This window comes from Halichoeres trimaculatus, unplaced genomic scaffold (assembly GCF_033239565.1).
Source record: "Halichoeres trimaculatus isolate MK-OKI-2021-1 unplaced genomic scaffold, fHalTri1.1 fHalTri1_scaffold_18, whole genome shotgun sequence".
Classification (NCBI taxonomy): Eukaryota; Metazoa; Chordata; class Actinopteri; order Labriformes; family Labridae; genus Halichoeres; species Halichoeres trimaculatus.
This window is the reverse complement of record NW_027437196.1, coordinates 13,998,903-14,024,105: the sequence shown is the minus strand read 5'-3', so window position 1 is coordinate 14,024,105 and position 25,203 is coordinate 13,998,903. Positions and strand designations below refer to the sequence as shown.

The 25,203-nt window shown below is 39.6% G+C and overlaps 4 protein-coding genes and 1 long non-coding RNA gene across 5 annotated transcripts; 4 read left to right on the top strand and 1 right to left on the bottom strand.

Moving 5' to 3' along the window:
- The first annotated feature begins 244 nt into the window (after positions 1–244).
- cops5 (COP9 signalosome subunit 5) lies at positions 245–5,021 on the top strand. The gene is made up of 8 exons (XM_074693868.1): positions 245–536; positions 783–1,017; positions 1,832–1,960; positions 2,325–2,390; positions 2,607–2,692; positions 2,854–2,965; positions 3,726–3,874; positions 4,756–5,021. The coding sequence occupies exons 1-8, from the start codon at positions 400–402 to the stop codon at positions 4,844–4,846; spliced, it is 1,005 nt and encodes a 334-aa protein (XP_074549969.1). The 5' UTR covers positions 245–399; the 3' UTR covers positions 4,847–5,021.
- Positions 5,022–7,055: 2,034 nt separating this feature from the next.
- On the top strand, positions 7,056–12,874 carry ppp1r42 (protein phosphatase 1, regulatory subunit 42). The gene is made up of 9 exons (XM_074693869.1): positions 7,056–7,101; positions 8,030–8,233; positions 8,317–8,483; positions 8,586–8,724; positions 9,515–9,631; positions 11,221–11,338; positions 11,508–11,642; positions 12,090–12,177; positions 12,516–12,874. The coding sequence occupies exons 2-9, from the start codon at positions 8,102–8,104 to the stop codon at positions 12,601–12,603; spliced, it is 984 nt and encodes a 327-aa protein (XP_074549970.1). The 5' UTR covers positions 7,056–7,101; positions 8,030–8,101; the 3' UTR covers positions 12,604–12,874.
- Positions 12,875–13,515: 641 nt separating this feature from the next.
- Positions 13,516–15,822, top strand: tcf24 (transcription factor 24). Its single transcript, XM_074693870.1, has 3 exons — positions 13,516–14,098; positions 14,534–14,980; positions 15,255–15,822. Exons 2-3 carry the CDS (start codon positions 14,552–14,554, stop codon positions 15,363–15,365), a joined length of 540 nt encoding a protein of 179 aa, XP_074549971.1. The 5' UTR covers positions 13,516–14,098; positions 14,534–14,551; the 3' UTR covers positions 15,366–15,822.
- mcmdc2 (minichromosome maintenance domain containing 2) lies at positions 14,845–25,170 on the bottom strand. Its single transcript, XM_074693867.1, has 14 exons — positions 25,040–25,170; positions 24,839–24,969; positions 24,502–24,757; positions 24,294–24,416; positions 24,090–24,191; positions 22,310–22,438; positions 21,966–22,203; positions 21,681–21,886; positions 21,415–21,572; positions 20,794–20,973; positions 20,573–20,712; positions 20,091–20,200; positions 19,720–19,909; positions 14,845–14,887 (listed from the first exon to the last, which is right to left on the bottom strand). The coding sequence occupies exons 1-13, from the start codon at positions 25,134–25,136 to the stop codon at positions 19,743–19,745; spliced, it is 2,037 nt and encodes a 678-aa protein (XP_074549968.1). The 5' UTR covers positions 25,137–25,170; the 3' UTR covers positions 14,845–14,887; positions 19,720–19,742.
- On the top strand, positions 17,036–19,545 carry LOC141807648 (uncharacterized). The gene is made up of 7 exons (XR_012599852.1): positions 17,036–17,179; positions 18,148–18,198; positions 18,283–18,336; positions 18,577–18,639; positions 19,028–19,090; positions 19,287–19,333; positions 19,450–19,545. It is a non-coding gene; the product is annotated as an uncharacterized LOC141807648 (long non-coding RNA).
- Positions 25,171–25,203: the final 33 nt, after the last annotated feature.

Below are 25,203 nucleotides of genomic sequence, written 5' to 3'. Positions count from 1 at the left end.
TTACTTGCGCCGCTAGATGTCAGTGAGTCCCCGGCTGTTGCCTGTCGTCTTCTCGGGACTGAACCATATATTCTTATAGAGGGGTGATTGTATTTCCTTATATGGCGTATCTTTCGTAAAAATGTGTCTTTGTGGAATATAGTTTTGGAATTGGCTATATAATTAATAGATGAATTGAAAAGCACCACAAAAAATGTCCTAAATCAGATTTGTTAACCGCCTAAAGAAACACGACCTATTAATGCACAGAGGTGAAATGGTTTGATCTAGTGTCATGGCTCCCTAAACGAGTCGGTTTCTGGCCCTGTCACGGTATCATTTTTTGGAGAAATATAACGTTTTCTCCCCTGTTTGATCAGGTAATAGGTTCTAAACGACTGTTTGGGAAGACTTTCCATCATGGCTGGGAGTAGCACGGCCCAGAAAACATGGGAGTTAACTAATAGCATGCAGGAAGTTCAGAGCATAGATGAAATATACAAATATGACAAAAAGCAACAACAAGAAATCCTCGCTGCAAAGCCATGGACAAAGGAGTAAGTACTTTACAGTAACCTGGAAATTAATCATCCGTCGAAGTGTGTGTGTTATCTTCAAGGTTATTGTTCAGCATTGTGTAGTGCTGTTGTTAGAACTCTCTCGCTAGCTGGGCCACAAACTAGCATTAGTTTGTTTGTCAACACCGGTCACTAACTGTACGCTGTTTTCGATATGAACTACACGTTTCAGACTGTCCGTATAGTAATTAATGTTGAATAAACGTGTATTTTTTTGACCCGCAGTCATCACTATTTCAAGTACTGCAAGATCTCAGCCTTGGCCCTGTTGAAGATGGTGATGCATGCCAGATCCGGGGGGAACCTGGAGGTGATGGGCCTTATGCTGGGGAAGGTGGACGGAGAAACAATGATCATAATGGACAGCTTTGCCTTGCCTGTGGAGGGCACAGAGACCCGAGTCAACGCCCAGGCTGCAGCATATGAATATATGGCTGCCTACATTGAAAATGCCAAACAGGTTGGGACATGACTCCTTTCTTAATTTCAGAAAGGAGAAACCGAACAATTCATCCAATCCGTCTCAATTCTCATTCTATTTAATTTTCTTGATTTAGAACAGAATTCATTTAACTCTTAAAGAAAACCTACTCATTATATGCTTGCAAATGAGACCATACTAAATGTTTTTTTTTTGCTGATAAAACATACAGTGGTTTTAGGAGAAATAATTCATATAGCTTTAGATTACATAACCAAAAATTCTTACATTTATCCACTTCCTACTACTACTTTGTTGGTGTTGTTTTATTATCCCATGAGTAGTTATACGATGAAATCAGAATTACTCTCTTCATGATTTCTTAATTTTTTAAAATTTATTTATAGTTAATTGCTATTCATATTAAATAATTTACTGTTTACTCTATTAAAACATGGAATAGTTAACAGTTTAAGAAAAAAAAAGCCTGGCATTTTTAACCACAGTTAACTTGAAATCTCTTCAGGTGTTAACAACTATTTCACTATAATAGTTACATAATTTTTAATGACATTTATGGGAAAAGTGTTATGACTTGTATTCCAAAATATACTAACATATATTTTCATACCTTTATTTTGGCACAAGTCCTCAATTTATTTCATGTTCAAAAATGCAACACTGAATAAACATTTAGCAGGACAAAATAATACCAGTACTCCAGCACGCACTAACAGCTCTGACAACTTTGAAATCTGTTACCTGATGTTTGTTATTGAATATGTCTGTGGATTTTGTGTTATAGTGTATTTTTATGCCAGAATGAGACCAGCATGTCTCTGTAACCCTTCAGGTTGGCCGGCTGGAGAATGCGATCGGCTGGTATCACAGTCACCCTGGTTACGGTTGCTGGCTCTCAGGCATAGATGTCAGCACTCAGATGCTCAACCAGCAGTTCCAGGAGCCTTTTGTTGCTGTTGTAGTAAGTCTATCATCATCTTTTTACTTGCTGTGATTCTTTTTTCCATTAGACTGGCACTCACTAAAGTAAAACCCTAATTCTTAGTCTGACAATACGAGTACACATGTAACTGAGAAGGGCCAGAGATCACTGACCCATGTAGTACTGATGAATATTTTGCTATTGCAACCATATCTGCTATTTACACTTCATTTGGCTGAGCCTTTGGTTAAGTTGCCATGGGCTGTGTATAATTAAGTGTGCGTTTTCAGCACACTGACGGGCTCCTGTAAAAGGCTCCTGGTGGCCAGATTAGAGTGGTCCCTGGAGGTTGATTTGACCCCTCACTTTGTTTTCCTGCTCCACTGTATTTTGCTTTGTGCAGATCGACCCCACTCGGACTATTTCTGCAGGGAAAGTCAACCTCGGTGCGTTCAGGACCTACCCAAAGGTACCGTAAGAATGCAAGAATGTGCACAGTACCAGCTCTCTGTTTCTTAATTATGATCAGATATCAATCATTTCATTGTATGTATGTTTTTTAGGTTAGATTTTAGGCTAAAAAGTGTTTTTATTGTTTTCATCTCTGTATATCTTTCATGCTGTGTTATTTGTCTGATTAAGTTGGAAAAAGTAAGTCATTTTATTGTCTCTCTCTGACTTTTAGGGTTATAAACCTCCTGATGAGGGACCCTCAGAATATCAGACCATCCCCTTGAACAAGATTGAAGACTTTGGTGTTCACTGCAAACAGTAAGTAATGAAGTCTGTACACTAGAAGTTGAGAAATTTAGAAGAATATCTTTAATGTGCATGAAATGTAAACTTCATATTTTCTTGTTTTAACTAAATTTGATATGTGGACAACTGAATCATACACCATACCAACACGTTTCTTTATTTGTTTTATTCAGGTATTATGCCTTGGAGGTCACTTACTTCAAGTCCTCCCTTGATAGGAAGCTTCTGGAACTCCTTTGGAATAAATACTGGGTCAATACTTTAAGTTCCTCTAGTCTACTCACGGTATGTAAGCATTGCCATCAAATTAAGTAAAAAAAAACCTCCAGAGTTTGCTAATTGTTTGACAATTTGATTTATGGTTAATTATTACTCAATAACTCATTGAGGCATGTGGTCACCAGCTTGTGATGTCATGATTTATTGCTGTGTAGTAGCCAGGAGGCATTGTTTATTGATACAAGTAATAAGCTTCAGTTAAACTTTTTAGCAAGGGGAGATAAGTGTTGCAGTTTAGCCTGACTCCAGTGATACAGATATGTTGTGGTTCGCCAAGGATCATCTCTTCTCTCCTCATAGTTCATTGTAAAGATTGAAAGCCCCTCATGCGAATTCCCTTTGTGGATGCAGTCACTGTGTCCCGAGCTTGACTAAACAGCCTAAATAGGCATCAGGCTTATCCAAACAGTGTGCGCTCTGGCATTCTGGATGAAGATAAATTGACGACATGTCAAGAAGGAGCTGCTCCCTGGGTGACAGGCTTTGTCAGTTGCTACACTGTCACCGTAGTCGGAGGCCCCGTGTCATTGTGTCTTAATTACCTTTCCCACTAAAAACACGGCCTCACCTTAAGCAAACTTTCCCCGACTTCTTTTCATTAACCGTGAGACACAAAGTGTTCCTGCAGCTTGTTAAATGGATTTGTTACCATTCTGCAAAATCTTTCTTTCTCTTGTGGGAAATCTGTTATCTGTTCTTTGTTGGTAAATTGTGCATGAATGGGTGTCTATGTTTGTGTGTGTTTGTGTGCTTGTTGGATGCTCAGAACTCAGACTACACTACGGGCCAGGTATTTGACCTGTCTGAGAAGCTGGAGCAGTCGGAGGCTCAGCTGGGCAGAGGCAGTTTTATGCTCGGGTTGGACACACATGACAGGAAGTCTGAGGACAAACTGGCCAAAGCAACAAGAGATAGGTTTGTATTCTTTTATTTTTTTATTTGTTGGAGAATATGAATAGTTTAGCAACCCAAAATATTGTGTTCTGGTTTCACGTAGCTTACTTATAGTTTTGAAACTGAAAACAACATATTTTGGGATTACCTCCATTATTTTCTCTGTTATTTTTATACAATCCGACACACAGTAGATTTCAACTAAACCCCTTTACAGAAATAATTATATTTCTTTGGCATTATTATTTTTTTGTCATTGAAGATAAATTGTTATTGCTCATTTCAAGTAGTTAAGCATACCTACATAGGAAATATACATTCTGTATAAAATGTAAAATAAACCCCTGGTGAAGATTTGATGAGAGAAGGCAATTTTTCTTTCCAGCTGTAATCTACATTTTAATTTCTCAATGAATTTCATTTCATTCATAAAATGTAGGGTAGTGAGAAACAACCCCCACGTGATCCAAACAGAGGCATTTGAATGAAGTGTTATGTTCAATCAGTTATCTGATTTTTCCAGTTATGACAGGGTTATAGAAATGTCTCTTGATACATCTTCTGTAAATGCCTTAATCCTGGTTATGTTGTTTTTAACTCCCTTTTTTTCTGTACTCTGTTCAGAAAAAAAAAGAAAAGTATAACCCTATACAACTGCCATAAAATTGACCTTTTTTTTTTACTGAGAAATTACAATTTTCCTTTTTTTAAAAAAAAAAAAAAAAATCAACAGCTAAAAACAGAATCACCAAATCTGTTACAGTTATATTAGGTGCACATAAATAAACACCACCCTCTGATGTTGCTGCTCTTGAAATTCTGCCCATGCCTGTGTGCCCTGCATGTTTTGCTGTTTCAGCTGAACCAGTCTCAGGTTTTCACTTTTTTTTTCCCTTTTTCAGCTGCAAGACGACTATCGAAGCCATTCATGGCCTGATGTCTCAAGTCATCAAGGACAAACTCTTCAATCAGATTAACACGTCTGCAAATTAAACCTTGACCAATTGACAAATTCTCCTGGATTTCTTGTGCATGGCAGCACTTCCTGGTTTGTGTTAAATTGCTATGGGTGACATCTGTAATGGGAGTTTTTTCTATTCTGTTTCTTTTATCTCTTAGAAGTATACGTTAGGACTCATGCAAAAAATAAAGTGTATGTCGAAGCTGTGATTGTGTGTATTTTATATAACAGACACTTGATCTCATGTCTTTAGCCCATTGTGTGTATATGAAGGGTGAATCTCGTAGTGCTTCTTTTGCATGTCAGCATATTCTTATGTAACCTGAAATTCAAACACGCAGTAATTGCACATAACACACAGCCTGACCTAACACCCGCCAGTCACTCAAATGCAGCCCGTCACATCATTACACAATGGAACAACAAACTCAGGCTTCTGCACAGGGTCAAGAGGAATCAGCTGCCATGTGTGGGATGTCTCTGTGGAGTCACAGTTTGGGTTTTGGTGGTACACAGTCCTGCAGAGTGGCCAGCTCATCAGGTTTTGGTGTGGCAGTGATGCAGCGCAGAAACAGAAGCCGTACACACTGGGGCCTATTCAGCCGGTGCGTCTGCTCTCCATCGAAGCAGAGTCTTGCCAAGTCTGCGTTTTTTACAGACAGAGACCTTAGCCTAGGTTTGTGTCAAGCCTTTTTTTGTGGTATTGTGGTGGCTGAATGTATATTTTTGATGTCATGTATCACAGAAGTGACTGTTTTTTCTCATGAGCATGAGCTTTGGCATCAACTCTTATAATGGTTTTCTTTAACCATTATTTAAGCTACGCACTAGACTGAGCTGTGTTTCAGTGGAGCAAAGTAGGAAAAAGAAACGTATTAGCTTATATTGAATGTAACAGAGAACATTTAAGAACATTTAAAAGGTTATCTTCACATGCAGACTGCTGAATAGCTCATGTTTTTGCCAGATATTTAAATATGTTACATGCTTGACTGTCACATAGCTGAGGAAGTATTTGGAGTATGCTTTTCTAAAATAGTTTCACCTAATGCTTGTTTTTTCTTGGAGATTTAAGAATCAGAAACATATTGAACTCATTGGACATGTAAATATTGTGATTATCACCAGATGGACATTTGTATGCATGACTAAAAGTGAAATAGGAACATTTATGTAAATTCTAATCAAGTCCAATTGTGGGCAGCCAAAAATCCATTTATACAAGTCTTTTACCTCACATTTCTGACATTTAACAATCCTTTAATTCTTAAATATGTTCCTCATTATGATAAAGAAAAGCTTTCACAGATTTCCGTGGAAGGCCTTTGCTTTTGCTGTATGCAGAAAAACTGAAGTGGTGAAGGACTGGATGATTTGTCTGTTTGACTGATGTAAGAGCAGTAGATTGATGTGGCCTATGATTAATAGCTTTGGTTAACTACAGTATTGAGGCCCTACAAATCTAATGACCCCACAAAGATCTGGAGATGTTATGTTTACATTAGCTCTCAGGGGAATTAGTTCCACCAGCCTGGTGCCATGTGTGAAGAAGTTGATCCCAGCTAAGAAACCTGGAACTGCTACATTTCCTCTCTGTAATGTGCTCCTGCATAAGTAAAGGCAAGTTCCTCCTTCAGCGGAAACCCCGGGTCTTGACGTGATGTAGATTAGCAATGCAGGGGTCACTGACTGAAGGGGCTGTGACCCCTAATTTGGCATGTTGCCTTCAAGACAGACCACAGGATGCAGAAATGTCACCATAAAAATACAATGATTTTTACAATTCTGGCTCGACGTGAAACTCAGCGGTTGTCATTCGCGCTTTTTTTCAGTAATGTCATTGCTGAGCACCTCAAAGTTAGCCATTTTTTCCCCATCTTGAGAAGTTTGTCGGGTCTTATCGAATTTGCGTATATTCCTTTCGTGCAAACCGGTATTGGCACTATCATTTTTTAAGGACTACTGATTAAAAAAGAAAAAATAAATATTAATGTACATACTCAAAATATTAACATATTTAGTTTAGTTCATTCTGTACAGTTATAAAAACTGTTGTCGTCATTATCAGGATACTTTAGTATCCTGAAAATGACGACAACTGTTTTAAATGTTTGGTTTCACTCAGTACTAAAAACAACAACAACAGAAAAACATGATATTTCTCAGTTTACTTCCGCTTTGCAGGTGTTTTGACAAATTTAGTGACCCTTGGAAGTGTGACCGACGGTTTAGCTACGTCGTTTCCTTGGCAACAGGATGAGACAAACAAAGACGCCCGAGTAAAGGGGTAAGTTGCTAAACAGCTCTTAACTGTTCCATTGCGTCCCATGTCTTACTTTTCTATGTGTATTAAAGGATATGAGGCTTTGGTAAATATATTGTATTTATTCTTTTTAGGGACGTTTAGGCTAAATGGTGTTCGGGACGACTTTTTTCTGTTAGCTTTTCAGTTAGCCACCTCTGTATCCCTTTCTGTTAATATTGTCCCTTTGTCATATCATCATACTAAACCTTTTTGGCCTTCTACAGCTGTGTACATTTTTCTTTCCCTGTGTTGATTTTTTATCAATATATGTCCACACCCTTGCCTTGTCCTGTCTGTGCTTCTGACTGACATCTTTGTTTTTCGCAAAGTCTGACAGTGATAAACTGATACTCCCTGTCCCCAGGGAGGGCTAGCACTCTAATATGCCCAGTTAGCATACAGCTTATATCCATATTTATGCTCTGGTTTATTGATTCTCTTTTTCCTGAAACCTTGATCTGATTTGGAAGAGACCCACTGTCACATCTCTCTATCTTTCTGTAACCACCACCATATTAAAACTGAACATAGTTCCATACAGGGATTTAAAATATAAGTACACATGAAAAAATACATGATCAAAGTGCAGATTTTTATATCACATAGTGCTAATGAAAAGCCTGTGCCACTGGACTTGGCTGCTCTTACTACAGCACAATCAGGGGTGACCTTAACCCCGGGCCTCTTGACAAATTTCCCGTAAACAGTGATGCTTATTTTTCATCAATTATTCCTAACTGTGAATCGAAAAGAAGGTTTGAGGCTATTACAGTACTGACAAGGTTAATCTGGGTCTCAAATTTGTGATTAAAGAATCTGAAATTAGTGTTCATGGATAGTTATTATGAAGAACATCTGTTTGCCTTGGAAGGTGAATTTCAGTCCACATGTCTGCCTCTCTCCCATACAGACATTTCTTGGTTCTGCTGTTTGCTGAACGCTTGGCTGAAGCTGTAAAGCGTCCTCTCTGTGACGCGCCACCATGGTGTGTCTGACCCTAGATCTGATCGCTAAATCTAAGAACCACTTCAAAAAGAAAAGGGGCCTCTCCTTCTCAGAGTACCTGAGGGCTCTCACCCACCTCCACTTTTCTGGCAAGAACATTGAGGCTATTGTAAGTAGCCATTATTAACACACTGCTGCTTATATATCTGTGCTGCTCCTCTTATGTTCCTTTTTTTATTATCCTATTTCCAGGGTGATCTCTCCATGTGTAGAAACCTAACTGTCCTCTACTTGTATGACAATCACATCACAAACATTTGCAACCTTGACTTTGCCTCCAACCTAACCCATCTGTACATGCAGAACAACAACATCACTCATCTAGAAAACCTCTTCAATCTGCAGAAGCTCTCTAAACTGTAAGTAGGCAGCTTTAAGTGACCTGCTGCTTTTCTTCTGCCAGGTAAATCATTTAAAGTCTGAGGTGTATCTGGGAATGTGTGTGTTGTTCTTTCTTGTAGGTATATTGGTGGAAACAGGATTGCAGTGGTGGAGGGCTTAGAGAAGCTCTGTGAGCTGAAGGAGCTTCATCTGGAGAACCAAAGGCTGGCACCAGGGGAAAAGTTGCTCTTTGACACCCGGACTCTCCTCTCCCTGGCTGTATGACCTATTTTTACTTTGCTCTGTACAAAGATAGTGTGAGAAAGGGGTTATCTCACATTCTTTAACGAATTTGAGCTTTCTTATTTCATGATATGTGTTTTTAAAGTAGTAACATGTCACATGGATCCCTGTGGTGGGTTTTCACATCCACAGACACATCACAGAGATCTCAGACTTCTCAGAGGATGGTGATCTATGTAAGAGCAGTATTACGCTGGGTTTGATGATGTCAAAGAGGCCTCTGTTGCTCTCCTTGGTCCGACAAATCAGTTAGGTTTGTTTACTTTGTTTACCGCCCAGGCCATGGATAAACACACCAAAGATCTCAGCTTCTGGTTTGTTTGGATAATTAAAGAAATTGCTGTGTAAATTTAAAGAGTTCCAGCTTATATAAATGTGCCGTTATAGAACTTCAAACCCAGATGAATATTTAACAGCTGCACAATCTGTACTCTGATTTGGACGTGATCCGACTCTTCTTAGCATTTAAAGACAGCAAATCTACATGGTTAATCCAAAGTTAATATTAGCTTTGTGCACTAACTGGAGTACTGTAATGTATCCATAATATGTGGGTGTAAAAGAGGTTTCAAAAACAGTAAGACCTCTGATTTTTACATACTTGTCTTTCCCCACGGGGAGTGCCATTAAATATGTTTCACAGCTTTACATCTCGCTGAGCCCATGAAAAAAAAGGAGAAGAAGCACGTATTGGTATTGATGATTGTTTGTAAAAATCTTTAATTTTATAATTTTTTTCCCTTTTTACATCTGAATTCTTTTACAGGAGTCTCTTTGCGTCCTGAATATCAATAACAACAACATTGATGACATCAAAGACCTAGCCGTGCTAAAGGAGCTCAAGCATTTTTTTGCTACTGACAATAAATTACACAATATGGAGGTAAGTGCAACATAATGTCTGTTAGGTCATATAGTTTGGTATGACGGTGTTAAAACAAGCTAGACTCTGTGCTACAATTAAACTAAACAGCATCACATCACAGCAACTCTTAGTGACACAGTGCACTAAAGTGGACACGGCAGATATTAGCTGATGGGGTCGGCATTAACATTGTTCCGTAGCTTTCTGCAGTCGTCTGTGAAATGATATGGAGAACAGGGTTCTAAAGAACCAAATCCTGCAAATCCTGCCGTTGGTTCCCAGTCCCCATGACTCGCACAGGGTCAGGATTATTCAACAAATCAGCGAGCTTCTCCCCCGAGACCTGTCTCGCTGACAGCTTTAAACAAGCACAAGTTTCTCTCTTTCCTTGGGAGGCTGAATTTTCCTCTTCACCTCAGAATCCTCTATATGATATCCTCAACCAGCAGGACTTAACTTAACAGAGATTCATCCCAAGCAGAGTTTTGATTTATGCTCGAGGACTCCTTTGAAAAATGACCTGCTTGTTTCTTGAGGGTCACTCTCTTTTTGTTGGAGTTGAAATGTTAACTGAAAAAACTGATGACCCAGAGCACTTTTTAACTGAGACGACTTTCTGAACTCAAGTGATTTTCCTTTGAGGACTTTCGGGCAGGTAATTGCCATACACGTGTCGTTTTTAGGAGATATCTCCTATAATTTATACAACCTGTCTGCCCCTATTGATTCTGCAAAGACAGCACTCCAAAGGATCAATCCCTTCTTTTGCGCCATTTGCTCAGAATCTGGAGGAAACATTATGGATTTTTTAAAATAGATTATGACAGGCAGTCAGCCAGGGTGACAAATGGGGAGCATCTTCAGAGGCCGTTAGCAGTGTGCAGGGCAGAGAGGACAGGGGAATCGAAGGCCTGGTCAAATACAGGTTCATAACTGGCCCATCATTAGTCCAGGCAAGCCCAGCTCAGTGAGTATCCTGCCTCTGCTGTTCTCCACGCCCCCGCGTGGGGGGCAATTTGGCGCTGGGCTGCTCTTCGGTGAGGGCCTTCTGAGTGACGGCCCTGACACGATCATTTATCAAAGCCTGGGAGCGCGCAGTGCTCAGGGGTCCCCTCTGAACTGATTGCAGCACGAGCTGGAAAAGTGGAAGCGCTTTGGCCAAGACAGGAAGGCAATGAACAATCAGAGCGTGTCCAGAGAGCGTTCATATTTCCAGGCTTGGATTAATGTGCCTTTAGATAAACATACAACTGCAGGCAACTGGCTGGAGGAGCCAGGCTCACACTGCCCCAGGAGAAAACTTGTAGTTACATGACACCGGCGACACTGTTTATTAAAATGGACTGATGTGTTGTTTATGCACCTCTTCTGGCCCTTTTACCTCACATTAACATCCACATTTACCAACGCAGTAAAAAAAAAGTTATCCTGGTGTTTGTCTCTGATAAGTGATCACATAATAAATATGCATCATGTTTGCTGTGAAGTTGTTAGTTACTTTCTGTGTAATTAACATCAGAGCTTTAGAGATGCACTTGTGCCATGTATAAAATGAATTAACTACTAATAGTTATTAATAGATATTAACCACTTCTGTGCATTTTCAGGAGCTAGAAGATGTGTTCAGCCACTGGCCACAGCTGCTTCGAATGGATTTGAGTAGAAACCCTGTGTGCAAAAGAGCAAAGTACAGAGACCACCTGATAACTGTGTGCACAAGCCTGGGTGAGACATTATGAATCGTCTCTCCAAATGACATCCAAATCAGAAACTGCACTGTGCAACAGTGACTTAAGTCTGAGTTATTTTAGAGAATTAAAGTAAATCTTGTACTATTTACTGAAACTTTTAAATTTTAAAACTGACTTTGGATTTCATACTTTCTCTGTTACAGTAATTCTTGACGGAAGGGAAATCAACAAGACAACCAGACAGTTCCTCTTAAACTGGAAAGCATCCAAAGAAGCGAAGAAGATAAGAAATAACCAACATGTGACAAATGGATCGCTACTTCAAAATCCCTTAACAAGTGAGCTACAGAATCAGCTACAATTTTAATCCACTCTGATATCTCTATTTTATATTTTTACAACCACCTCATCTTTGTCAGGCAGGGTCTCTGCCTTTTTTTGGGTAGTTGCCTCATTGACTGCTCTTATTTCTCTGTGTTGTATGCTACAACAAAATAATTTCCCCCTCAGATCAATAAAGTTTTATCTAATCTTATCTTTTTAGTGCAAGCTTACATTTTTGATTGATTCAAATACAAAAAAATGAAAAATGACAAAGTGGGAGACAGCAAGGGTCTGAAAAATTTAGTTTTGAGACATTTTTTTAATATTTCTTCTCTAATTGTAAAAATGCCCCAAACTGCATTAATTAGATTCACACAGACATTCCAATTATTTTCTGTCACATCATTTTTTTGTCTCTAATTGTGTGAGCATCTAATTTTGTCTCTCTGTTTTTTTTTCAGGTGACTTTCATGTGGCTCAGGTTTCACATCCCACTCAAAAACACAGCCACACAAAAATGCAAAGATTGGAGCGGCCGCAGCCTCTCAGGTCTGCTGTCACAGCCCACTGAGACATAGGTTACTGAGAATACAAAGCTTTATTTTAGACATTATACAACATAACACTTACTTCTCCCCAGTATCGCATAAAGATGGTTTGTCAGTGTTTAATTGATGACTTTTATAATTTTGTGTCTGTCATTTCGATTCTTCTCATTCTCTTTGTCACAACTAACTTCCTTGCTTTGATTAGCATTGCAATGCTGCAATACTGCAATGCTGCTAAGATATCAAACATTCCAAATGTAATCACACATTAGTAGACACAGTCTGACAGTTGATCTGTTTATTTATTTATTTAATTATAATTGTCCTTCACTTCTGCAGGACACAGAAATTAAACACATCCTCGAGTGGACTCCTCTGTCATTTGGCTGTCACATCATCACCCAGATACAGTCACCTGGATGCTTAATACATGAGTATCAGTCTGCTAAAATCTGCACATATTTTCCAGAGCACAGGACTAACTCTGGTGCTGTGGGAGAGGACATCACAGTATACGTTTTGTTTTTTTAATATACAGAATATTTAAATTATTTTACATTTTTATCATTGTTGATACACTTTGAAAAAAAATCTGCAGCTGTCTAAATTTGTGAACTGAAAAAAGGATAAATGCTTTAGTTCCCGCTTCCTTACTTCACTCTTCCCTCTGCTTTTTGAATTATATATCCGAAGGAAATAAAAATCTATCCAATCCTAATTCTTCCTGATAGTGCTGCAATTTCTTAGTGTCATTTTTATTCTCCGTGATATGTTAGAAATAAGTGAAGGAGAGATGCAGAGTGGCACAATGTAAATGATCACTTTGCTCTGCTGTTACAGGACTTCACATTATCTAAAGCTAACAATACATGCGCTACATATACAACCGTGATATATGACTCTGTCTTGTTTAAGCGCAAACACAGTAACGATCCGGATGTGTTTATTGTCATCATTAAACGTTTGAGTGAGTCTTAAGGTGCCACGTGGGTGTTTAACCCCGGGAAGATGTGAGGTTATTAGGGGAACAAGCTGACTTAACCTCCCTCTACTCTTTGGTATAATTAGTGGCCCGGAGCAATAGTGTTACTCCATCCTTACAAAAACAATGTTTATTAAGAGCAGTCCGAGGATATACATATTATGAATAATTCCTTTCATTAATTTGCCGACATCTCCGTTTGGAGCCTCGGAAATCAGAGTGATTAATTTATGAGTCTCACAAGAATTTCCTCAATGCCTGCCTGTTGATTACAGAGCTGGACTTTATTTATTAGCTGTTCCAATGAGCTTGCAGTTCGGGACACACTGGCAATTAGTCAAATGTTTTGCATATCGCCTTACACGTGTCAGCTTGTCTTCACGGTCTGCTGCAAATAGCGTTTTCTAGAGAGCAGCCTTCAGTTGGGGGGCTATGACGAGATCATTTTTGAGGTGATTTTGACTCACTTTCCTCCACTTTTTGATAGGCCCTTAAAGAAAATACAGGGTCAGGTTTGCAGCCAATTAGAGAGGGGTCTGACCTACCACATAAGAGAGTCAAAGGAAAAGGAGAGTCCTGCCTCTGGCGTTGAAAACGAGCCTCTGCTGCCCTCAGACAGAGAAGTAGAAAGGGAGAGAACAGTATATGCTGTGAGAGAAAGTTATGGGGCGATGATTAATTACTCTGGAGTGAAATACTTGTCCACCGCTTTGTGTATCCAATAAATTAAAGGCTCCTGAGACTTTTACGCACACAGGTGAAGTGTTGGATGAGCGCGCAGGGACTGCTGCGCACCACTTTCTGGAGACGCGCTTCTTTAAAAGGATAAGTTGGACACGGACTTGGACTCCAGGCATTGAAGACAAATTTCTCTTGTGCAGAACTTTCTGGATTGTCTCTATGTCTGTTTTTATGGCAGCGACTTCGGGAGTCAACAGAGGTAAACTTCACATAATATACCATTAAGACACGGATTTGATGAGTTCGTATACTGACAGTATACCTGTCAAAGGCTGTGGAGGTTTTGAATCTGTGAAGCACACATTTAGTTGTGTTTAATGCAACTTTGAACAAATGTGAGCTTTTAGTGATTTTCTTTGGATACACACTCTGGATGTGGACTTTTGCACATTGGATTAATTTTAATAGCAATTTAGGCCAGGCAGCTTCACATATGTTTTGATAAAAATGTACATAGAAAATAAATCAAATTATCGTATAAGTTATAAAATTAAACAGATGACAACGGCATATAAGTAAAATTCAAAACACTTCAGAATTAGAGCAATTTTAACTTTGAGCTGAACAAAAGGCCAGATTTAACATTTAAGGTGACTTCACTTCACTTCTGCATAAATCTGATGTTACTCTTCAGGTTTGTAAGTACACCCGGATGGTTGGCAGACACACGCTTCGGATGGACAGCGCCTCTTGCTCCAGGGTTGTGGTGGATGACAGCCCAGTATCCAGCCCGAGCTCCAGTCCCAGTCCAGACGGCCGTCGTCGGGAGCTCCAAAGGGCCGGCAGGGTGCTGCAGGGCGGCGGACTCAGCGGCAGAGGACGCCCGGCAGCAGCGAACGCAGCGCGGGAGAGGAGCCGCGTGCAGACCCTGAGAAGCGCGTTCCTGGAGCTCCAGAGGACTTTGCCGTCCGTGCCGCCGGACACCAAGCTGTCCAAACTCGACGTGTTGATACTGGCCACTACCTATATTGCCCATTTGACTCGAACACTACAGGAGGAAGGAGCGGATGAGGGCGAGAGCACAAAACAAACAGAGGCGTTACACTCTCTGAAAGGTGACGGCTACCTGCACCCCGTAAAGGTCAGTCAAACCAATGATAACAGTAATACAATACGTTTGAATTTATTCAACTTTTGTTTAAAAAAATCCTGTTTTTCTTCTATTTTTATGAACAAAATTTTGCTGCTTGGATAAATATATTTCGACAACACATTTTCTTTTTACCTCCTACTTTGTTGATGTAACAAAACTTTAAAGCAATGAACAAAAGTAAATAATGAATAATAAATAAAAATAATAAATAGCCATCTCTTTTCTAAAAGTATATTAGTTGACAAAATAAATCTCTTTGCAGAAATGGCCAATGAGATCCAGACTTTACGTCGGGGCATCCGGACAGTTCCTCAACACCTCCAATTCTTCAGAGTCAGAAAATCAAGGCCCTTCAACCTCCAGCTCCCACTAACCCGTAAATCCTCTGTATCGTTTCATATGACATGATTTCATATGTGCATGAGTCCATGCTGTTTGCTCTTGCCTTATGATTGTAGAAAAAAAAAGCCTCTGTTACTCTCTTTATACCAAAGCCTTGCCATTAGGAAGAAGTTGTAAATTAATATATTAAATTGTACAGATTTTGAGGAGACATACATGATGTTCCTCTGTTATTGTTTTGGTTAATCCTGTTTGCGCTGCATTGTGCAGCTCCATACATGTCCCAGGTATGATATTTGTAAATTCCTCGGGGTAACGAGCCCGTCATGCTTGAGGTGTGCACTTTGAGTTAAGACTTTTGCACTAAATGCATGTGTGAATAACTCGACATCTGTCATGTGAAGTGGTCTGTCAGAGAGTCAACAATGGAGGCTCTCCGTCTCATGTTCCTCCTTTTTTTTTTTTAAATGCATGGTTGTAAATGTGTTTGTGAATAAAGACTGCAGTGAAAGAAGACGAGTCTGCTCTGATGACAGGAGGACATCTTTGAAGTTACCTTTTTCCTTTAATGTCTATTTGAAAAAACAAAAAAATGATACCATAAACTTAAAAAAGCAAGGTGGATCATATGAGTGATATCGAAAGCAAATAAAAGTACATTCACTTTTTGGTATATCTCTTGTCATCTGATAGTTTGCCACTGAAAATTCCTTACACTTATAACAATATAAAATTGAGTTAAATAAAAAGTGGTGGCTTAAATAATTGATTTGGCTTTGACAGAGTTGTAACAATGAGATTAATGGAAGCAAATTTACTGTAACTAACCCAAGCTTACGCAGAAGCCATTAATCAAACACTATTTGATCGTTAGAAATATCACAGTGTTTTCTTTCTAGTGTCAAGGTCATAAGTTAACTGATATTTATGTGGATGGAAGATTTAATTTTCATTACACTTTCTGTTCACATTGAGATTTTAAGATTACTCATGTAGTTTAAAGAGGAGTGATATAAAGCAGGCTATTTTTTTAAATTCCGAAATATACAGCAGTGACCAAAATTATTGAAACATCTGACACAACTGGAATTATTGTCTTTTTTTTTGTTTCCAAATGTTGACCCCCATGCTGATATTTGCTCTAAGAATAAGAAAAAAAATCAGTGAGAAGTATGTTCTACTGTTTTTATCCACTTTTTACTTTGACCTGTGAGATTTTCACCTTTTGCAGCAATTACAGCAGTACATCTCAGGCATAAAGTCAATATATTTTCAGAGAACTTCAACACTCATGTTTTCCCTCACCTTGTGCAACATGAACCAACGGCTCTCCTTTGAATGTATAATAGATCTGTCCAGTTTACTTTTCAACTCGCTCCAAATTAAGTCAATGGTGTAGAGGTCTGGACTTCAGGGGGTCAGTCCATCATTTCTAATTGTTCCTTTTATGGCTCGATCCTATGGTGTATAGAGCACAACAAGGACTATGTAGATATTTCATAGGTTCTATCAGGATTTAAATCAACCAATCAAAAAAAAAAAAAAAAAAAAAAAAACTAAAACCTATTTAAAATGCAAACTGTTCTCACATGCGATTTTCTTTTTTAAGTAGTGTACCATTTGAGTGTAAATAATAGGATGTAGCTGTGTTGTCATCCCCATAAATTTTGCACAGCTGTATCCGCTTCAGGAGCTGCAGTGCGCAGCTTTCATGCGCCTATAAAGGAGGTCACACACGGAAGTACTTTCTCTTCTTTCGGAGTCTCAACTACATGCACGCAAGAGCTTCACTCCTCAGCGCCTCAGCAATGTCTGTAAAGCAATGTGTTAAACTGCATTACGAAGGTAAGCAATCAAGTCAAAGGCGTATAAGTTTCGAAACGTAATGTTTATTGTGTGTCATAGTCAGGTTTTCCGTCGATTTAGCGCTGAACTCCCACATGTGTTCCAGCGTGTTAGCTTAAAGCTAATGTTAGCCCAGGTCTCCGCCACGTGGGAGAAACGAGCGTATAGCAATTGATAAATCATAGCCACAACCAAGGCTTTCACAAAATTATTAGACTGTTCATATCATTGGTGTGGTGGTATGCACTTCCAAAGCTTATGGTTACGTTTTGTGAGTTTTTTTCTCACGTATAAGCTAACAAACGAAGACGCGCGTGGGTTGAGCTGCACATATCAATGAACACGTCATTATACCCACATCTTTTAATCCATGAAGCCCTTTATCGGCAGATGGGGGCCACAACAGAAACCGCTACTAACCGTATCACTGTAAACTAGAGACAGTCAAAATGTGTCAATGCTCAACAATATACATGTCGAATCTCTGAAGAGGCGCAATAAATCATCTCACGACAGCTCATTGAAAGAAATGCGCTCAGTGTCAGTCATATTCGCGCATCCCTGACCATATCTGTGTCTGTTGGGGTCAGCAGAAGAGATGCTGGTCAGGGAATTGCCTTCCCATTATTTAAGCAGAGAAAGTCATCACTGCTCCCTCTGAGGGCCTGAGGTCATGGCAGAGGTCCTGACCTGCTGTTGAACCCGTCCTCAAACCTGCAGAGTTAGCCATGCTCCCAAGCTGTGTCACACTGTACCCTTTGACCTCAGGGTGATCAGTCATCTTATTGGCTTTTCTTGAGTACATCTTATTAACCCAAGCTAAAGATCAATGGAGTACTACTGAGGGTAATTAGCTGTGTGGTTTGACAAAGTTGGTGTTACAAGGGTACAGGAAGTGTAGAAAATAAAGCTGTACAGTCCTATTCTGTAATCTCTACATTTATTTGACTTGTTTTTTGTTTAAATAGATGTGCAGAAGAAGAGGACCAACCTGCTGTGTGATAAGAACACCTGATCAGGTATAACGCAGTTCAAGTTATAGAATGAAAAAAAGCCTAATTTTAAAAATAACTCTGTAAATAAGGATTGTTTTTGTCCCCCAGATGTCAGGTAACTGTTTCATTTGGAGATGATTGAGGAAAAGCAAGGACCATGAGGTAAGAGCCTTGATTATGTTTATTTGGCTGTGTAGCTCAGTATGTCTTTGCATTGCTGGTATGGTGATGATTTATCGTTTTTGCCGTTTACCCATCAGACAATGAGATGGTGACACTGTGATTAACTGAAAAACCAGCAAAATATCAGTTTTAAAATGCTTTGCAGACGGAAAAATATCTGGATTATGCTGCGTCATAATGGTCATGCTATGTGGTTTTTTTTCCCTTCTGTTGCATTAGATGACTTACTGTGGTCAAGAGATTCACAGGATGTACTCCTTTGTCTTGTGTGCTTATCAGGAGGTGAGTGCTATGCTTTAGTCTTTTGTGTGATTGTGTACTTGCACTGCTTAAACATTTTGATACTCCGCAAGCAATAGTAGATGATATTAATAAAGATTTGTAAAGACAATTCAGTCAAACTTAAAAAAAAATTGGGTATGTATGCTGCTGGAATAATGATGAATTCACTCTTTTCGCCGTTTACCCATCAGACAATAGAGTGGTGAGAATGTGACAACTGAATTACCAGCTGCAACCTCAGTTTAACTCTAATCTATACTGAAATATTTTTGTGTTAGATCTTTAATGAATTAACTAAAAACAAAAGTGTTGTATAGAGGAGGAACATTTCAATTTGAGAACACATTGTGAGATGGACTAATTGAGAAATTTTCCTCATCTCCTACAGACTTAAGTGTTTCAGCAGCAGTGGGGCAGAAACATAATAAATGTTGGCTTCAGCTAACTAATGGTAAGAATATGTTTAAATATTTTACTTGCTGTTTAAAATGTATTTAAGAAGAAGTAATGATGAGTTCACCTTTTCGCCGTTTACCCATCAGACCAAAATGGGCTGCTGAGAATGTGACCAACTGAACGAGAAGACTACTCTTTAAAGATTATTTTAGTTGGCTTTTGGCACGCAAACTTATCATGTTTATTTCCAGGATTGCAGAGAACAAGACTGGTGTAGAGGAGATGGAGTGCTTGATTGGTATGTATGTATTGCAACCAGTTTTGGCTGTCTTTTAGTTGGAGCACATGCAGCAAATCTCAGTGTTTATGGTCCTTTTAAATTTAATTTTGTCTTTTCTTTGCACTTTGTTACAGTGTAGCTGAAAATGGCGGGTCAACAGTTGGAGGAATAGTGAAGATATTTGCCAGATTTTTATCTTAACGCATTTCTTTCTGTCAATAAAATGCTAAAATACTTCACATTGGTTTTTAATGTCTATCATTTGATGTGTGTTTCAGATGTTTCTTAGCTCAGATTTGCATCAAACCTGAAGCCTTTTTTTTTTAGTTAATTTGGTTATCTTTCCACTGACACAAGGACTCTACAAGGAATTCTACGGTCTTTAGTTAATTTGTAAAACCTACCTGTATTCTTCCATTGAGAGGTCCTACTCCTCAGTGATGTATGTATCTGCACCTGGTGCGTAGGCGTATATGAAGCGTAGGATGTTCTGGTGGAGCTCATCAAGGGTCTTGTCTCTCCTGTGCACACCATCTACGTCCGCGAGGTCACAAGGAAATGCTGCGTCCGGTGGAATAACAAGAGCTGAGGCCCCTGTAGGATGAAAGCACAGAAACCCCCTACTTTTAATCACCAAGCTGAGAGCCTACAAGATATGGCAGGCCTCGTCATTTCACGTATGATACACAAGGCCTGAACAGCCTATTCGTAATAAACAGCAGGATATGCTTTTTTGGTGTCTGTATACTCAATGTAATCTGTGAAACAGACTTGCCATGCCTGAGAGTGACTGAGTTTTCACAGAGGAGCACAGCAATCACAGCGTCCTCCTCCAGTACCCGTGTTCTGAGACACAACTTGCAGTGAGCTTCAGCCAAAGAGACCCTTTAATAAGAAATCATACAAAATCCATTTGAGTTAATTTGTGAGCTGCAAATTTAAAGTGAATGAAAAATTACTTGTAAAATTATGTCAACATTTGTAGAATTAAAGCTTTAAGGGGCATTTTTGTCTTTCAGTCATTTATTTGGGTAATTTTAGCTCTACATTAAATATGTCAGCACAGTGAACAGGTTTGTAAACATTTGTCATAACCAAATGAAATATTGTGTCCTGTGAGTATGAAAGTTCTCCACCTAGTGGGATATAGTGGCGTTACATCAATTGAGAAACCACTAATCCTTCTGTGTAATCTGTAAATGTGAAGCAGAAAATTGAAGGAGAAGATGCTCAATATTTTCTGCAGCTGTTGCTTACAGTAGTTTGACAGAGGCCACAGACATCTTGACACCTTGACTCTGTGTCCGGACTCTCCGGCTGGCCATGTAGTAACCGTGGATTATTTTCTCTGCTTCAGGACTTTGCTCCACTTGGATCTGTTGAGCTTGAGCTATCAGCTGGGGCATTTGATTAAAGACAGCAACATTAATTTTAAGTCAGTCTCAAAGTGGTGCATTTTGAAGCACATGTTTGTTAACCTCCTGGTAGTCTTGGGTAGAAAACTCCCAGCTGGATGAGTACAGGGGTTTTCCAGGCTGCACTGCCTGTTGGAGGGTGTGGAAAGTCTGGGCAAGAAGGGCCTGCTCTCCAACTACGTCTCTACATTGAAAAACCAAGCCAAAAGCATCCGCTAACTGGATTGGTATGGGGCCCAAATCCTGCATGTAAAGAGAAGACAGAATATCAGACAGCTGCTTCTTGTGCTGTTTTTTCCCCTAACATTCCAGACAATCCTCTTTAGAGGGGAGTAGAATGTCATATATAGCATCCATTAAAGTGATCTTGGAGTATGCTGACAACATCTCTCTTGCTAAAAACAAGTAAAACAAAACTAAACACTGATTTTTCTCACAGGCTCTGGGCAGGGCACTTCCTTGCATAAATGTAAATTGTCTCAATTTCCTGTCATTTCTTTCCTATCTGGAAATATCTCTGCTGAGTTATACGTGGCATTTCCTAAACCTTAGAGCATGCTACTACAAAATCTAGAGTCCAACAAACTGTGTGTAATCTTATGTAAATTCAGACTGGTATTGACAGATCATATCTTGAGAGAGGTAATCAAGGGTTACTTAATATCATGTTGATAGTAAACCTACCGCTGTTCCCAGTATGACACAGTCTGACTTGCCAGATTGCCGATTGGTATCTGTCATGGCCCAGAAACTGCACTGCACTGGGAAAGATATCTGCTGATCGGCATCCTCTCCATACTTTTTACCAGGAATAAACACAGACACTGTTCTGCTCTCCAGAGCTGAACTTAGAAAGAAAAAAGCCCCAACAAAAACAAGAATCATTTGTGGTGTAGCAGAAACTTTTCATGTTATGAGTTTTTGCTGGAAATAATAACCAAGTTTACTACCCGACTGAATGGCATCCAGTCTGTCCTTCCTGTAGCAGCCCAGATCTCCCAACATGCAAACACCACCGGTGGCAAGCAGGGCAGAGCCAGCATGGATGTTAGCAGTGCCCGCCCCGTGTTCATCCCGGGACAGAGATGCAAACATCTCTCCTGAGGCCTGATGCCTGACCCCACGACTCGCCAAACCCAGGCTGTACGTCATGAGTCTAAACACAGGGGTCAAGGGGAATGAGGAGAATCTGATCTCAGGTTTTTAATGTAAGGGTACTTCTTGGAAGGCCTTACCTGTCTAGTATTAGAGTATCAGTGGTGACAACAAGGAGATCCAAGTTGTTAAATGTTTCCTTAAAGCCTGCACTTGTCTGCACCAAGCTGAGCAACAAGCCAAGCTTTAAGGTGTTGTGGAGGCCTGGAGGAGTGATGTGCAAACCAAAGCAGTGAGCCACAATCGCAGGGAACCTCCAGGGGAAACCTGCTGTGGCTTTTAAGAGCTCCTGGAAGCGGGTATTGACTTTATGAAAACCTGTTGGTAGAATTCCATGTAATTCATACGATTCATAATCAATCTAAGACATGTCCAAATTTTGAAGTATTACTAAGACCTCCCTCTGAATAATGTTATGACTTACTCTCTGGCTCCCACGGTTGGACATTATTTGCCTCTACACTCCAGGTAATGCTCGGCCATTGGTGCACATGTGCAGGAATGCCCAACACCCTGTAGAGTTGACCGATTCTCATTGAGTTACACAACTCATCTGTGAATAGGGAAAACAAAAGGAAAAGAGAACTTCAGAGCTGCATGTTGATTATTGAAGAAACATGCATGCCACCTACAAACCAGTGCCAAGACAAATACAGCGTGAGGCCTGCAGAACAAAGATTTCCCTGTGTGTGAATCGCACAGCTAGCTAATGAGTGTTCCTTGCACTTATTAACATATATGTTTAGTAACAGGAGCCTGGTGTATTGAATTCCTCCACAGGACTGGGTCAACAGAATATGTTAATCCTGGTGCTGAGATATGCTAAGGCCTCATGGGTGCTATCTGGACATTGTTATTAAAAGGGACAGAAACACTTAGTATCCCACCATGAGGCAATATGTGCGTGGCTGGCTCCACAGAATTCTATTTATTTGAACTCTCCCCTACTTAGTTTGTGTTTCAAAGTGAGGCTCAATTAGAAAGTCTGAGGAAATTAATGACAAAGCTCAATATATCTGACTGTGTGTAAATATACTGTACTACTACCACATTTTTCAGGGCTGGAATAGAATTTTCTAAAATAAAAAAACACCAAACAAATGGCTTCATAGCTCTGTATACCATGACAGTTATACGTTTATCAGTATTAAGTTGCATCGCCTATCATTAGGTTTTCATACTTACACTTCCTTTATCTTTGCTGTGCACACACCAGAGCCAGCTACTCGTTGGGCATGACCAATATGTGGCCATATGTACAGTTTGCAGTGTATGTACGCTCATATATTTTGGTCTGAATTTTTTTACATTTCTTTTAATGATTTGCACTTTTATAAAAGAGTCCATCATGTTTAGCCAGTGCTTACACAGCTCACTACTTAACAGACAGTGGGACCAGAGAAAGATGAGTTGGATTTTTGCCGATATCCGATATACTAATATATCGAAACCCCTTTTGGCCGATACCAATACCGATAATCACAAGTTTGTTTGTTTTTTTTACTGTAAAGAAAGCTAAGTCTATCCTGTACTGGCATTTATATGTTACTCTTATTGTGACTGTATTATTTGTTTAAGAAACACACATAAAACAAGACAAAAAACATTTGATTTTACCATAAATAAGAAATGTATTATTTTTTCAAACTCGAGATATTCAGTATTGAAATACAGAAAAATAATTTCTTTAGATCACATGAACTTTAAATGTAAAATGCATTTTTAAATATAACCAAGTTGCATTTGATTGTTTTAGAGCTACTGTAAAAACCTGGTGACAGACACAGAGCTCTGCAGTGCAAATAAATGAAGTGCTACATTTTATTCAAGGAGCTTATTTTTCAGATGGAAAATAATAATTATCCTAACTGAATAGCACCTTATCGGCTGTGCATATCGGCAGAAATTTTCCTATCTGCCGATACCAATAAACGTGTTTTTAAGCTTTTATCAGCCGATGCCGATATTGTGCCGATAATATCCTGCATCCCTACTCTTGATTTTTAGTTCCCAGATAAGAGAGACCTGAGGAAGCCATAGCTGTTATTTTGTGCATTTTGGTGATTATATCTGCAAATCTTTGCCACATAACATCCACCCCACTCAAATGAAAAGCCATCAGATTTGTTTTCCTTATACACTTCATGTCACTATAAATGGTAGTATTCATCTAAGTGGCTTGATCATCTGATTTTCAGACCTACCTCTGAGAAACAGTGTTACCGACTGGTACCTGAAGGAGCCTTGCTTACTGGCACTGAGAGCATCCAGTGCTTTGACATGGATCAGCTCCACCAGCTGTTTGTCTGTCTCCATAAAGACACAATTAGACACATACAAACCACAACAATCCGCACAGTGTTCTTGAAAGTGTGAACAGTGACAGTAAGACTCAGCGTCACTCTCACCTCCCAGCACTCTGAACTTCACATCCTCTTTTAGTGGGGAGCTGCAGACCATGCAACTGAAGTCGTTTCTCACGGTTGCTGACTCTGTGGCTCCAGGTGCATGGACACGAATGTGATGAAACCCTTAAAGGTAGTATTCATCAGGACATGAAATAAAATTACAAAAAGCATTAGTCTGAAGTCAGGAACTGTCTGTGTCTTCTGGTACCTGTAGAGCAGGGACAGTCATCATTCATGCAGAGGAACCTGGCTCCCTGGGTGTATTTGGTGACCCTTGTCAAGGCAATGACCAGGCCTTCCATAGAGACAGGTCTCATGGGACCATATCCACGAGGAAAACGACCAAGGTCCAGCATGTACTCAGGAAATGGAGGTAGGAAGGTCAACTTCAGAATTACATTCACCTGGTTCTCTGTGTGTATTTTCTCAACAAGCGAAAGTGTCTTGATGGCAAGGAAGCAAACCTGAATGAGGAATAAGTCATATGCTATATCATCTACTAAAGAAGTGTGAAATTGACTTGGTTGACCCAAAGTTTCACTCACAGACTGAAACAATGCTGTGGCTTTCAGAGGATGCTGCAGAACACAGTCCCCCAAAACAGCATCCACTTCAATCACATCTGATGGATTCACACGAATACAAAACCTATACACTGCCTCAATCTGTTGGGGATCTAAAAAAGAGGAGAAAACGCGCATTAAATTGGCTATTTTACCATGTCCTTTGAAGCATGGCTAGCTTACCGTTAAATCGTTTGCAGTCTTCTATTAGTCTCTGAAGACCTCCACTTCTGTCCAAATAAACCAGAACTGATTCTTTCAACGATAAAACATCCGACATACTTTGTCCGAGGTTTAGAAAATATTACTTTCCTTCAAACTAGCTGAGATAGCAAGCATACAAGATT